Below are 15,974 nucleotides of genomic sequence, written 5' to 3'. Positions count from 1 at the left end.
TTTGATGCGCGCCTTGGCGCGCGTCCCCGGTATTTCACACCGATGATTTTTTTTAACATACTTGATAATAAGCTCAGAAAATATTCAACAGAACTAAAGTAGGATAAAACACACAAAACCACGGAGTAGCAGAGAAAAATAGAGGAATATATTGCCGGCACACCCAAACAGCTGGTAAAATGCGTCGAACATTTTGTACAAATCGATGATAATTATCAGAAAATAAATCAATCAATCGGCTGGCCCTCCAGCCTTTTACATAGTCAATCATTGGGTAAAACATTTTGCGAAACACTTTATAATAAGCCGACAGACCAACAGAGTGACATTTTACATTAAGCCGAGAGAAATCGTAATCGTACTTGCTGGAACCAGCACTGTTTAATAAGTTAGACAACAAAGGTGATGACTGAGGAAACTTAAAGAGCCATAAAAGCCGCTAAGACGATATCACTGGACCTGCAACTTCTTCAGCATGTCCTCGGGCATAGTGGATACAATCTTGACAACCTCTACGTGAACAACTTTTGAGTAACAACGAAGACAATATGTGAAATCATAAAGTATTTAAGAGGGTTACAATACTGTGTTGAATGGATATAAAAGGCTGGGAGGCATGGCATGAGGAATGAAGTAAATGTAATGATGTTTTAGAGTTGATTTTGAAGGAAGACACTTCATCCAGATATGGTTGGTAAAAGCTAAAGCAGGAATAAAAGATGCAATACTTATCTACACAGGTAGCCGAGGGAAACAGACAAGCCCCATAGGTGGTTAATTTCGCAAATAGTTCTCGTGTTAGGTTGATAGATCGAGTGATTTGTTCACCATACGGTCCATACCTCTCAGTCTCAGACGTGGCAAAAGCATTGAAGTGTCCAGCTGGATTAACTTACTCTGCTGGTTAATTTCGCAAATAGTTCTCGTGTTAGGTTGATAGATCGAGTGATTTGTTCACCATACGGTCCATACCTCTCAGTCTCAGACGTGGCAAAAGCATTGAAGTGATCCAGCTGGATTAACTTACTCTGCAGTTTCATGTAGGTGATATCTATCCCATGTTCTGCTTCAACATAGATAATACTATTTGGTACTTGTATCCTTGCTTTCTACAAAGGATGCCTGCCATGAAACCATTCAAACCAGGGATACATAGAAGCACTATCCCAGCAGGTATCTATAAGCTTCTTGCACACATAGAAAAGGAGGTTACCTATTATTTGTTCCAGATGCGTCAGATGATGCCGGTGGCTTTCGTATTATCAACCACAAATGAAGTTACCATGACATCCAGGCAGACGATAAGTATATATCAAGCACAAGTAACCATGAAAAAAAATATGTCTATCATGTAAGTAACCACCACCTGCAGCACAGCATAAGGGGAATTAGTGGAACAAATATCTCTGCAGTGATGAATTGTAAAGATCCTTGCTGATGTTAAAAACTTTTCTATAGATCCTCAAATTCAGTGCTAAATCAATATATTTGTAACTAAAAGCAATGCTAACTATCACCCTGCTATGAAAAAAAACACAGGGTGCAAAACTAGCACGAATAAATTCAAAGCACCTACGGTAGCAACACAAATGAGATTGACATACCTCACCCGAGATTGTGAGAGGGTCATACCCACTTCCCTACAAAGTAGCAGGCAGAGGACCTTATATTCTATTGTACCTATAGTGTATTTACAAACTAACAATGTAAATCAATGATCATCCATACAGGAATAACAACATAAATTATCATCGATAAGAACTAAGTAGTTGTGCAACCAAAAAGACAATATTTGTAATACCAATGGGATTATCATGTGTAAGGTAATAGTGCTGGTAAAGTTAGTGGTTTAGGTAATACCAATGGGATTATCATGTGTAAGGTAATACCAATGGAATTAAGCTACAAGTTCAGTTCCTTCATGGCTCTCGCTATCCCCAGCGATCTCAAAATCATCCCGAGTGTGCATTCTCTGCTATAACTTGTGACATGTGCATCAAGTTTAATATGCCATTAAATTAAACAAAAATGACATGTTCAATCCTCTCCCGTTCCTATGCTTTTTCTTAGATAAAAGTTGAAGTGATTATGGGTAGTACTCACTGTTTTCGAAGTTACAAATAAATAGCGTCTCACCTATTGCGCATAAATGGGTATGCTATTACACAACAGAAATAGGAACAACCAGGTGGAGACAAAAAAACTATTTCATGATAAACAATCAAGGGGGAAACAAATCAAGTTCTTCGCTGCTACATATTGCACCATTTTTATGGAACAGCATTTTTGAATATTACTATTCAGATCAGGCAACATATTGCAATGCAACACTCATAATTCTTTTTGAACACTGCAGCCAATTTTTAGTAACAAAAAGCAATAATTGTCAATATGTGAGCATCTATAGGCAAGAAACCAAGTTAAAAAAATATATATTCTTGGACGGAGGGAGTACTAAATACAATTATCAATATTACTGGATACATGTTTAGCTAGTTTTGTTGGCAAAAGTCAGCTACTTTTAACATCTACGCATGACTGGAGTAACTGGCCAAGTCTTCACCAGATAGTCATGTGCAAAAGTTCAGTGCTGAAAAGATTTGAGATCCGATCTTTAGCTCAGGTCTTTAACACAGAAATCACGTTCGGTACAAAAAAAATTGGGAGTGCATTATGATATGGTTCAGACTGGATTTCAATATTTTCTTGGCACTTGATGAAGGGCATGGAAGGTATCTATCTAATTAAGAGTATATACCAACATCGCTTTTTTTGTAAAGTCCAACATATTAGGTTGTACCTGAGTGTATGAAATTCTACATGAGTTCTTCTACAAACAAGTACCAAAGTGACAGCAGCAAAAATATTTCGCCACAACGAAGTGGCAAACCAGTATTGTAAAAATCTTTTAATCATCTATTTATTGGAAATTCATTGAAAACATAAATTATTCCTTGGAAAATTGAGCATATGTTAGCAATTTACATAAAATGCATTACAGTATGCCAAAAACACGCATAGACAAAATATATCCTACCAAGAGAAAGCCCAAAAGAAATTATTGTTGGCAGTAAATACATGAGTAGAGAATGTAATAAAAAATACTGGAGTGAATATCTAGATTGACAAACTTAAATAGAAGAGTGGATAATAAAAAGACACAAAACTTACAATCACAATTTTATCCTAGGCAGATCTTCAAAATAATGTAGCATGAAAATCGCACAATGATAACCCCTCCGGACACTTTTCTCACTATTCGCTCAAAGCCTACACATAATGATGGGATAATATGGCCGCGATAAGGCACTTACCTGCTGGTCGACTATGGGCGGCAAGGTTTGCTGGACTGAGTGCCGTGAGGATGCAGGGAGAATACACAAAGTATATGTTTTAGTGAAATATATGATTGAAAATGCAAAAATTGTATCACCTTCAACTGATTTTTTAATTTACAGGACTGCGCACATGTTCTAAGACCACACTACAAACATTCCAGGTCTCATCTACATAACTCTAGCTAAAGTGTACACTAACCATTGTCATTGAATTGAACGCCTGCTTATGGAAAGATATATATCTGCAAGTTGTAGAATCATATATATGCAAGCCACATGAACATAGATCATATATAAGCATGCAACCGAAAATTGCAAACTGCTTACAGTGATAAGAGAAAAAAATAGTCCTGCTCTCTTTTTGCTTAGGAAAACAAAAATATGAAAATGAGTAACGAATCTCAACTTATCTCTTTTGTGTCAAGTAAAAACCTGAATCATGTTCTTATAGGAAAAAAAACACCTAAGTTTATGGTCTAGTGGTGGAAGGGGGAGCTGCCAGCCTTTCACAATATCCATGCCAGGAAGAGCTTAGTCACAAAGAAGTAATGGTCAGGACCAAACAATCAAGTAGGACCCATAAACTACAGCAAAGGTTTTCCTAATAAGGACCACCAAGTGGGCTACCAAGCACACCAATCGACTTAATCAAGCAATTTGGGAGAGGGGGGAATAAATAAGGAACATATGATGAAATTCAGAATTATTATGTCATCCTTGATTCTATTATGTGTAAGCCAAGACAATACAAATAATGAGGAGACTAAGAACACCCTAAGTGATAAACCCTCCATCGTTTTACCACACCCATGGAAAGACGAATATCATGAGCAAATATCAATCGTGCCACCATCCTGTAATCCATCAAAATGCATCAATTGTGAGGTGTTAAAACAACATACTGTTAAATACACTCAATACTGCACTATATATATTAGAGTACTATAAGAACTACCAATCAAGTCAAATTAAATAGACCTGTTATAGGAGAGCCACCTGGGACACTTCACGAGCTGACCTCAACCACATTCTAAACAACTCCTTTATAGGTCCTAAAAGAAGGCATAATCATGATATTAATATCTCAAGTGGAGAACCAAATAAGGTTTCCCTACAACAAATATTTATACGTATCAAAGCGCTAGATACTACTTTTTTTCCTGCTAGTGTTCTCTGAGTAGACAAATTGAATTGCATCACACACTACATATCTCACTGGCACATGTAACAATAATATCTGAACAATAACCTGTACTTTTAAAATCTGAACATTTTCAAACATCAACTGATCTCAGACTTCAACTGGCAGGAGGTGTTTTCTTACCTTTGTAAGAGAATTCTGCTGGATACTTGTCTTCTTGAAAAATCTCATTAAAACGTGGTCTACCTTCCAATTCTTTGACCACTGGTGAAAAAAAGCTGACCACGAGTCCATCTTCCCTTTTGCACAACTTCACTCTGCTCATAAGAAGAAAACTAATCAACAAAGCAAGATTACAGTTGACCAACTATGCAAGAGAATAAAATCATGTACAATGAATTGCTGCTGCAAGTATGTGAAGAAAAGAAATGCAGTGTGGGGGATCACCTTGCTGATGTAGCCTAAGTTGGTGCTGGGAAGGCAGTAGCTAAGGGCATGGAACATCTCTCCTAATCCTTTCTCCATGGCTTCTCCTCTTCTATTGGCTCGCATCAGCCGGCACACTTGCATGTATACATCATATAACCTGAAGTTTTCAAGTAGCATAATAAACACAATAGACCTTGAATATCAATAATGGTCCTTAAGAACATTTCTAAGTCCTATACCTAAATTTATTTATAAAAACTTTTGACTTGCTGGGATATCAGAGGAGAGAAAAACAGATCTGGAATGGTTAAATTCCAAGCCTGAAATGAAGATAAGGTTGACATCTTACCGACCCCGATCATGTACACCATACTAAAAATCCACAACAGTGATAAAAGAATGCCCGTCCACTTATATAGATCTAGACTTCACATCAAACAAGAATTATTTCTCACTGCACCTTCTCATCATCCTGCCAACAACCATGAAATAAAAAGACAAAAAACAGAACAAATTATGGCATTGTTTGAATGTTGCTACATGGAGAAGTTGCAAGGGACATACAAAGAGATATGGTAGAAGCGGCATTCTTACCTTATGATTAGCCCTTGGGTTTGTCCTATGTTGCTCATGTATCCATTCCTTGAGCAGCGTTGCTTCTCAAGCATTTAGACAAACAAGTGATGTGCATACCTGCAACCTCAAAGTCAGAACAGAAATTGAGGGGGAAAATGCATAGCTGAAGCTAATTATGCATGGTAGTCTAATGCACTTGAATCAATTAGAGTCAAGGGTAGGCCAAATCAAAAGAAGAAGCTCACTTGAACCTTGGGGCTGTTTGCTTATGCTATGGAGCAGCTCCACACACAGTATGTACACAAGATGCCAGATGGAGACAATGGATCTTAGGGGAGGGTGGAATGATGGTGGGGCAGGAGCTCTGGCGAGGATGGTGGCTGTGAAGGTCGGGGCCTCGCTTCCTCTGCCGCCATCACGCTCCAGATCGACGCCATGGAGCCGCAGCTCCGGAGTCATGGCCGTGGTGCGCGCCCTGCAGCTGCCCTTGCTTCCCATTGAGGCAAAATAATGGCAGCAGCATGTGCTCCTCCCGCTCAACCCCCTTCTGTGTTTCCTCATCTAGTTGAAGCTCCGCTCCTCCATGGAGTCGGGGACGGCGCCGACAAAGGTCTTGATGCTCGCTGAAGAGAGGGAGAGAGAAGTGAAACATGAGATAGAACAGAGACGAGGGAACCAACCTTTGTCTGCACGCCGGCGGCCCCTGCCGGAGGTCGGCCTCCGCGGAAACGAGCAGCGCTGCCCCTTAGCTCGCGCCGGCGGCCCCTTCCATAGGTCGGCCGGCCGCCCATCGCCCGCGCCGGCCTCCGACGAGCGGCGTGGGGGCGGAGACGGCGCGGGATGTGGCGGCTGAGCGAGCTAGCGGCGGGGCTGGGGGCGCGAGGCGACGGCGACGGCGGGGCTGGGAGCGCGAGGCGACGGCGGATGGCGGCGCTGCCATGCGCAGGCGAGGGAAGGGGCGGCGCGACGGGAGGAGAAGGGGAGAGGCGGCGCGGGGTGGCGGCGGGAGGCAGCTGCGCGAGGGAGAGGAGGAGGAGCAGGTGCGCGACGACGCCGGGCCGGGCGGGCCACATGACCCATGGATAAAAAACGGGTTCGCGCGAGGGCCTCGTCCTGGACTACTCTACAGTGAAAAAATGGACGGACGAGATGCACCACCAAACAAGATCCAACGGCTACGAGGCTCAAATCGCTGTGAAGCCCCCTATGGGGGGCATCATATACAACGTTAGATGACGGCATTTGATCCTTGAAATAGGCTTTCGCCCCGCTATATTAATATAGCAAACCACCGATATAACGAACACGCTAGGGCCGCAGCACAACCAAGCCCAAAAGAAAAGATAAAGAAAGGAAATAAAAACTAATGCCGACACCGGCAGGTCGGCAAAAATGATGACGACCCGCAACCGCTGCGCCCTCCGAGGAAGTACCACCACGCTCCTAGCACGCCGAGGCGCCGCATACCAAGCAACACCTTCACCAAGGGGACGACAACGACGCCGCTGCTGCCCGGACTAGTCCTAGGGTTTCCCCCGGTACGCGTAGGGGATTGAGGAGGAGGTACACCCGACGCCCTTCATGAAGGCAAGGTGACACCCGCAGGCGTCACCGCATCGGTGTCGAGCATGCCGATAGGGATTTCTCCCGACCACCAACCCGACCACCCCAGACGCTCCGACGTGCTCCGCCTAACATGCCGCCCACCAGCACACGCCACCACGGTCTTGTAGCCATCCTCGCCGCCTAACTGTGGTCACCGGAGCAGGGCCTAGAGGAAGAAAAGGGATGCAACCGGGACGGGGGTAGCAGCACCGCAACCACGCGGGAGGGAACTGCGTCCACCGCTTTCGCGGTAGCCGACCGGACGAGGCAACGAGGCAAACCAGGCCCGAACTGGCCCGGCCGGACCCAAAAAGGCCCGCAAAGCCCCGCTGCTACGCTGCAGCTGGCCGGCCGAAGTGCCGCCGCCACCCACCCACCGCCGCCCTGCCTTCACCTCCTCCATGGAGCGCCGCCGGCGTGCCAAACGCAGGCCTACCGCCGAGCCCCTCCGAGCCCCGCCTGGGCCAAGATCTGGGTCGAGCGGCCCTGCCATGGCGCCGCCTGCGCTGCTCCGCCGCCAACGGCCGCGCCGCCGCCCCTCCTCCCACCCGACGTGCAGGTTCCACGCTGCCCCGCCGGACCGACGCCCGCCGAAGAGCACCGCCGCTAGCCCGAGGTCTCCGCGCCCCCAACTACACGGCGGGTAGAGTCAACCCCACCGCCGCTGGCACCGCGCGGGCAACGCCCGGCGGCACACGTCGACGACGGCGGCAGGGGAGGGCGGAGGAGGAGGTCTGGGGGGGGGGGGGTTTGGGCAGGAGGCGCGGCCCGGCCGCCGCGGGGGCGGCGCGGGTCGCGAGAGGGAGGGTTTCGTTGTGTCTGCTGAACTCGCGTATTACACTATTACTCGACGACATTTGATCAATGATCTTGAATCTATGCTTTATAGAAGTGAATGGCCTCTCAACCGTGACTCTAATTCTAGAGAATTTGAGATTGAAAAGTTTGTTAGCGTTCTTAGAATAGTGCCTTGCAGAGAGCTTATTGAGACGGTACCATGTTGACTTGAACGGTGGAAGAATACCAGGTCGACAAACATATCCAACATCTCCTAGGCAGAACTTACTTTCCAGGGTTTTGATCCCATTAGGTCGAGCCAAGATGTCAGCAACGATGCTTTCATCATGGGATGATTAATTATTCCCATTCAGCTAACACATATGTGAATTTCATATCAAAATCAACAACGAACACTGCTTTCTCCCCATGTATGCATGCGATTGGCTTATGGATACTAGTAGTCACATGAGTACTACAATTGCAATCCTGACATGGAAAAATTGCTAGGCAATAATGTCATGAACAAATTGTTAGGATTTTGTGCAATACAATCATGTCATTAACTACAATCTAGAGTTGCTCACCTTGAAATATGGAAACCATCAGCAACTTTCTTGTATCTTTGTTGGAGTTTGAGCAGAGGGTGGCTTAACCATCTCTCCTCTAAGCTCTCCAATAGCATATAAAACATTCTTTAAGTACTAGGATATATTCCGAGTGGATCTACTTCATGTATTGTGAATCACTCAAAATATCTAGTTATCTCCAACAACATGAAGGGACATTGCCACTTTGTGCGATACGGGTGTGGATGCCATCTTGAAGCAACCCCTAACCCTAAATGTTTTAGCAAGGTGGTTAAAAGGGGCCCTTCTATCCAAAGCATGTTCACAACCTCTACATCATTGTTGTATATGTAGTTTATATTTTCCATCATGTGTATGCCGCATTCAAACACTACTAGAAAAAGGCTTATTACCGTCGCACCACTTTTGGCTATCAGTGGCGCACCGGTAATTTTGCAAATGTTCCTATGCCATCTCTATTTGATCCAATGATCCAGTTGCCTCTATTTTGGATGTTTAAACCTCAAACCCACTTTTGATTCCAGGGGTTCTTCCTGAAATCATTTACTTTGGATTCTACATTCACCTTAGGGTAGATCCACCATTTTAACCCTAACCCAGTGGACGTGTCTATGTTGTTTGTCTTGCACGTTTTCTAGATGTTCAAGGTAAGAAGATAGAAGATCTAGATAGGAAATTTTGGATAGGATTTTCATTTCTGTATTTACCTTGAGAAGAACCATGTACTCCCCCCGTCAAAAGGATGTCAAAGATTTGTCTAAATATGGGTGTATCTATACACTAAAGAGTGTCTAGATACATCTAAATTTAGTCAAACTTTCGACATCATTTTGTAGAGAGGTAGTACTAAATTTTCTTTAAATAAGGATTCAATTTTGGGGAATTGGGATACTTTTTATATTTATTTTATTGGATTTGATTTTTTGTGAAGATTTAAATTTGAACTCAAGTTTGAATAATTCAAACCTAAATCTTGAATTCAAATGCTTATGTGTTATGTAAGGATGTGTCTTGTCTTTGATTCTCTATATATAGTGCATATAATTGACTTGCTCCCAACTTTTGAAAACACGAAGGCCATGTCAAAATTGAATTCAATTCCCAATGTTGACTTAGTCAAATTTGACACTAGAGGTCAAATTACCATCCCTTTGTATCTCAAAACAAAAAAATTGAAATTTTTTTCCACTTCTTCAAATTCATGCAAATGCACATATCTCTAATCTACCCCTCGTAGTACTATAATACTCGGATGTTACAAATGTGAAGCAAGTAGGGGTTGCATGCATGGCCGCATGGCCGATGCGCAAGCAACATGGAGAAGAAGTCAAAGGCTTGGTTTGAACAAGCACGGGCATAGATCTTTGCTCACACCGATTGATCATTCATGTGTATGTGGTGTGTTCGGATGGAACAGTTTGCTAAATATCATTAAATTTTATTGTCGAAGTTGATTTACGCCTTGTACATAATTTTTTTGGCTTTTATTTGATGATAACTATGCATACAGTATATTCATTAAAGAACAAACTGATATCGAAACAGACAAAGTACAGTGAAAATAGGTAAAATAGGAGCCGTGCATTTGAGGATTGCCATTGGGGGTATCAGTCAACGATGCTCTCATGTCGTTTGCTACCATTCAGATGAAAAAAAAAAGCCACAGCATCTCAGCGGCTGAGTATAATAGTCAGTGGAAGGCGTCAGACAGTGAGATACTATTGAAATACGCCCAAGATTGATTTGGTGGGCCAGGACGACGATTGTGGTCAAAATGATGGGAGGTAGACGATGCAGGAGGGCAACGCAGGCGGCACGGCGTGTATATTCTACTCTTCACTTTTGGGGCTTTGGGCATTTTGGAAGCTGATGAAAACCACCGGACCCGAACGAGCTGTTAGGCTGGCCATAGTGGGTAGTATCATACTACCTCCGTTTCAAGGAATAAGGCGCACACGTATTTCAAGACGAACTTTGACCATAAAAATTGAGCAACCAAATCTTGATTATATTATATGTAATCAGTATCGTTGGATTCGTATTAAAAAGAACTTTTTAATGATATTAATTTTATACAAATAATATTTATTTATTTAAAGTAATTCTTGGTCAAACAAAAAGCTCGTAAAACGAGGGCGCCTTATTCCTTGAAACGGAGGTAGTATAGTAGTATCATGTATATGATACTTTTCTATGATACTAGATCCATAATGCATAGTATCATAGACTAGTATCATAGTTTTGCTATATTAATTGATTTGTAGAATCCCAATACAAATTTGTGTACAAGATTTGTTTGATACTAACTTTTTTTGGGATGTGCGCTATGATACTGTATCTACCTATGATACTCTAATCTTCTCTCTCATCAATAATTACCTGCCACATCAGCACTTTTGGTGGGACTAGGATGCATGATACTAGCTATGATACTAGCACTATGGCTAGCCTTAAATTGCCGTGCCGTACCGTGCCGTGCGTCCGAATTCCAAAAATATCCGTATAGTTTCCCGGCGGCCCATCAAAAGAAGTGGAAGCTAACAGGCGAAAACAGGGAAGAAGAGGGGAGGTAACGTCAACGATAGCCAGATATAACGTTCATGTGATCAACGTCCGAAAAAATAACGGGAATACCCGACAAGGTTGGCCCGAAAAGAGGTAACGGGATGAGATATACGAGTTCAAACGTTTTCTTTTGAATACAAACGCTTTAAATTGTGCTCAGACGAATTTGATCAAAAGAAGAACCTCTAAGCTTTTGCGATCGCGACATTGAGCCTTCGAAGCAATTACAAGCAACAACGGATCCCTTAAATGCTTCAACAAAAATAAGAGATCCGCAAAATAAAAAGCCCCATTAGATGGACCAGCTATTCTAACAGTCCCGTGCCGCCAGACAGAGGCGACACGGGGGGCGACTCCAACGCCGCATCCTAGCCCCCATCAACCCGTCCCCTCCCTACCCGCCGCCGCCAGAGGTCTCGTCGGGCAAGGCTCGAGCGGTGACGGCGGCGGTGGGATCTCTGCACACGCGACGATCTTCCTCGGCTTTGGTGGAGATGCGGCGACGAGGAGTTGCGGGATCCCACCGACGAGCGTGCATCAGCGACGATGAAGTTGGCCAGGCCTCATCGCGCCGGAGGTGCTCCTGCTGGATACGGGCCTGCTAGAGCTCAGATGGGCTTGGGCGGGCTTCGGCTCTGGCCCCGGCAGCAGGATGGCGTGCTGACGCTTGGTGATGTCGACAGCTTGGCACCGTGGAGGTGCCGGCGGCCGGCTAGGCGGCGGCTGGATCGCCCTATCCATCCTCGTCTCGGATGGATCTGCCTAATAAATGAGGCTGACCTAGGGTTCCTCTAGTGCAAAGATGGTGAATTCTTTTGATCCGGCCGGAGTGGTGAGTTTCGGAAGGCTCTGCCGACGAATGTAACAATGCGATATGCCTGGAGTTTGCTCGATCGGGTGGTATTCGGTCATGCACACACATGCTTTTATTCCAACCGTTTGATTTTGGAGGGAGCGGCGCGAAGCTCCGCTCTTTGTTATCATCAACTGATATTTTGGTCCATGGTAAACTCAGAAGCGGAGAATATCATGAAGGCCGGATTGAAGGACTGACAATGGAGGTTCAAGTCTCCGCGCTTTTGAAGGACTTGCTTGGTGTTCTGGTTTTCGCAGCAGCAGTATGCAAGTGAGGACGATAGCACATGTGAAGTTAAGTGTCTTACCTTTCAGGGTGAAAACCCAATGTGTGACCTTGATTGGTTGTGTCTGACAATGACCTTGTTGAAGTCATTGTTTTGGGAGCAGAGACTAACTCGAGGGTGAAAACCTAAGATCTTTTATCGGGCAACGACGACGCTTGTGCATTGTTCCCTTCTTGGAGGTATCGCTTTTGGAGAGTCTGGAGTTTATGTGTTGTCTTGGTGGTGGTTGTGTTGTTTCTAATAGGGCTAGAATTCCGTAGCGGGTCATTTGTTTTCTTAGTTTTTTTTATGTGTGCATCCATACTGTAATTAGGATATTGTGTTGTTGTAGAGACTAGATGTAATTAGTATTTGTTGTCCTATTAATATTAATATATTTCCTTTATCGAAAAAAAGTTTGCATCAGATGTTGAAGTTGCTCACGTCTAGGCCTGGAAATAAAACTCGAAACTCACGAATTAAACAAGTAACTCGCGATTCGACTCGAACTCGGTGTATAACGAGTTGATCCGAGTTTCAGATTTTATCGTTAAACGAGTTAAAGCTAAATGAGCCGAGTTCTTCGAACGCGCGAGTCGTTTAGCTCGGTAAAATTAGTGCCCTAGAGAAGACTAGATGATTCATGCTTCCACAACTTACGCTATATTTTCCATCATCCTAAGGGCATCTCCAGTGGCGCGACGCATTTCGGACGCCTAAATTGTCCGCGGACGTCCGTTTGCGTCGCCTGGCGGACGGGGAAATGGTCGTGTGTCCGTTTGCGTCTGGGGTTGGCTCCAGCGGGGCGACGCATTTTGGGCGCATGCCAGAATTCAAAAAATGATGAAATAGCGTCGACTTTGCACGAAATTACAGCCGCAAATTGAGGGCTGAAACAAGTTCATCACACTTTGCAGCTCGTACGGCGCAAAGTGGAGCAAAAGGGGCACAACAAGGCTCGAACGACAATAAAAAAAGTCCAAAAGGAGGCCAAGGTGCTCGGGCGCATGGCGCCGGCGATCGAGCGTCTCGCGCGCGGATTTCGGCGCGCCTCTTCATGAACCATGCCCTGGTGTCGTCGTCGACGCCGCTCAAGTCGGCAAGCATGATCCTTGTGTCTTCTGCACGCAATTTGGCCTCGGCGTCTGCCTTTTTGGCCTCGATGTCCAGCCTTTGGATATCGAGGACCTCCTTGGCGAGGTTCTGGTAGATGGCAGCTGCGGCCTCTTTTTCCAGACGTCTCTTCTCGTCTCTAGCAGCCATGGCGGCACGATTGTCGGCCATTATCTTCTCCATGCTCTGCGTGAAAGCATGCGCCTCCCGGACGAGATCGGCCTTGGTACCCTTGTGGCCTCGTGGACGAGGTGGAAGGACTGGATGACCTTGATCGTCGTCTTCGCCGTCGAGGTTGACCGCTGTCCCATTCCTCACAGCTTCGTTGTAGGCCGCAAAGCTTATCATCCACCTGCTGGTTGGCGGCCGCGGTAGTCTTGATCTTCTGGTTCTTGCGCCGCCCGCGACGCTTCACGGCCTCCAGGACTTTCTCCTCCGCGGAGAGCACCTTCTTTGCCGCCTTAGGCTTTGCCTCCCGGCCGCCGCCGTCGGCGGCCCGCTTTGCTTCCGCCGGAGCTGCAGTGTCCATTCTGGCTATGGCCGTGGCTACGGGGGAGTGTGGGGCGGCGACGGGTGCGAGGGTTTGCTCCGCATCCATGGCGGTAGCTGCGGCGGCGAGGACGTCTATCGCTTCTAGGCTGCTCGCGCCGGTCTAGTTTCCAATTTGGCGCGGGGGAATGGCCAGTGGCGGGAATAATATCGCCCTCCAGCCACTGACGCGCGGGTCCTACATCTTTTTCAGCGGACACTCGGAGCGACCGCCGAGCGTCCGCGGAGACGCAAACCTGGCGCATATTTGGGCCAGGTTTGCGTCTCCGCGGACGGCCCGATCACTTTGCGTCGCCCCGCTGGAACATGCCCCAGACGCATTTCCGGTCACGGCGGACACAACGACCGTTTGCGTCGTGCCGCTGGACATGCCCTAAACCGTGACTTGCCTAGACTTTCAAAATAATGTAGTAATGAATTAGAGTGGAAGGCGTCAGACAGTGGGATAATGTAGTTGAATTAGGCGGAAGATTGATTTGGTGGGCCAGGACGACGATAGTGGCGAGCGGAAGTCAAATGGCGAGACGGTGGCGACAACAACACACGCGTCACGGCGTGTATATTTTGCTCTTCACGTTTGGGGCATTGCACATTTGAAAACTGGTGGAAACGCCGCACGGCGTACCCAACCACCAGCAGGCTGCAACGCTGCTAAATTGACGTGCTGTTCGTCCCAATTCCACTTCCTTCCCAAGAATATCCTCCTCCCTCCCAGCCGGCCGTCCCCTCCAGAGAAGCGGGAGCTAAAGAATCCCCGCCGCGAATGGCCCCGCCCGCCGCCGGCGAGGCCTCGTCCTCGTCCTCGGCCTGCGCCGCCGCGCCGGAGACTCCTCACCCTCACGGTGAGGAGGCCGCCAAGCGCCGCTGCCGCCCCTCGCGCCCCGCCGCCGGCGCCTGGGCGCGCGTGGTATCCATGGGCGTGCAGGGCTGCGTCATGGCCGCCGCGCTCGCGCTCTTCCTCCTCTTCGCCTTCGCCGCCTGCCTCCTCATGCTGGCGCTCGTCTTCTCCGCGCGCGCCTTCCGCCGCCAGGGCAGCCGCTACCGCCCCTTCTCGCCCGACGACGACTTCCCGCCGCCGCCGCCGCCGCCGCGCCCCGTCGGGCTCGCGCCCGCCCAAATCAGCCGCCTCCCCTGCTTCGACTCGTCCCCGCTCGACGGGCCCTCGGCCTGCGTCGTCTGCCTCGAGCCGTCGCGCGCCGGCCAGCGGTGGCGCAAGCTGCCCCCCTGCGGCCACGCCTTCCACGCCGCCTGCGTCGACCCGTGGCTCCGCCTGTCGCCCGCCTGCCCCGTCTGCCGCGCTACCGTAGCCGTCCCGCCAGAGAAGAGCTAATCACCAATCACCCACGGCGTCAGCCAGCGTGAGACGCCACCGACTTCGCTCCTCCACCTCGTGGTGCCCGCCAGGGCTGTAAAGGTTTGGTTTTTTTCCTTCAGGTGCTCGACAGAATGCCTTGTAGGCGTAGTGGTAGATTTCGTGTGGATCCTCCTGCTGTTGTAAAGCGAGAAGCAGGGACAAGGTAGTTTGTTGCAACATCAACATCTTTGTCTGTTTTCCAGGATTGTACTAGTTGATCCATGTTGCTCGTGGTGTCACTCGTGGATATGGAAGTATACACATCAATAATTGATGGATATGGGTATCCATCAATATATGCATCACAAATATTCCTAGTAGGGGAATAAGCTTTGATGTGATGCTCTTGTGGGACACTTGTATGACAGTGATGTCAACAGCTAAAGACGAACTCCAAACCTGCCAAGCATACTTGATCCGTTGCAATACCTTATAGGCGTAGCGGTAGATTTCGTGTGGATCCTCCTGTTGTTGTAAAGCGAAAAGCAGGGACAAGGTAGTTTGTTGCAACATCAACATCTTTGTCTGTTTTCCAGCATTGTATAGTTGATCCATATGTTGCTCGTGGTCACAAGTATTCCTAGCTAGGGAATAAGCTTTGATGTGATGCTCTTGTGGGACACTTGTATGGCAGTGATGTCAATAGCTCAAAATGAACTCCAAACCTGCGAAGCATACTTTTTTTTTACCTACTTGCTTTCAGACGTTGTTAAATACAATAATAAAGAAGACTGTATGCATATATGGATGCAGAGGTCCGGAGCATAGCCTCCATTTCAAAAAGAAATACCCACTTGTTCTCTTCTAGGTGTCCAA

General features: G+C 46.8%; 1 protein-coding gene and 1 long non-coding RNA gene across 6 annotated transcripts; one reads left to right on the top strand and one right to left on the bottom strand.

Annotated features, from left to right (window-relative positions):
* Positions 1–278: 278 nt before the first annotated feature.
* On the bottom strand, positions 279–6,211 carry LOC124693530. Of its 5 annotated transcripts, none has more exons than XR_007000072.1 (8): positions 5,736–6,211; positions 5,503–5,601; positions 5,258–5,380; positions 4,927–5,065; positions 4,663–4,796; positions 4,317–4,390; positions 1,214–4,192; positions 279–1,122 (listed from the first exon to the last, which is right to left on the bottom strand). It is a non-coding gene; the product is annotated as an uncharacterized LOC124693530 (long non-coding RNA). The 5 variants fall into 5 exon arrangements; XR_007000073.1 differs by having other exon boundaries at positions 279–3,349; positions 3,538–4,192; XR_007000074.1 differs by having other exon boundaries at positions 279–4,192; positions 5,262–5,380; positions 5,736–6,207.
* An 8,356-nt stretch (positions 6,212–14,567) lies between these two features.
* LOC124691015 (RING-H2 finger protein ATL56-like) lies at positions 14,568–15,134 on the top strand. Its single transcript, XM_047224310.1, has one exon. It carries the CDS (start codon positions 14,568–14,570, stop codon positions 15,132–15,134), a length of 567 nt encoding a protein of 188 aa, XP_047080266.1.
* The last annotated feature ends 840 nt before the right edge of the window (positions 15,135–15,974 follow it).

This window comes from Lolium rigidum, chromosome 2 (assembly GCF_022539505.1).
Source record: "Lolium rigidum isolate FL_2022 chromosome 2, APGP_CSIRO_Lrig_0.1, whole genome shotgun sequence".
In the NCBI taxonomy this organism is placed as follows: domain Eukaryota; kingdom Viridiplantae; phylum Streptophyta; class Magnoliopsida; order Poales; family Poaceae; genus Lolium; species Lolium rigidum.
The sequence above is the reverse complement of the archived record's forward strand: the minus strand, read 5'-3'. Positions and strand labels throughout refer to the sequence as shown.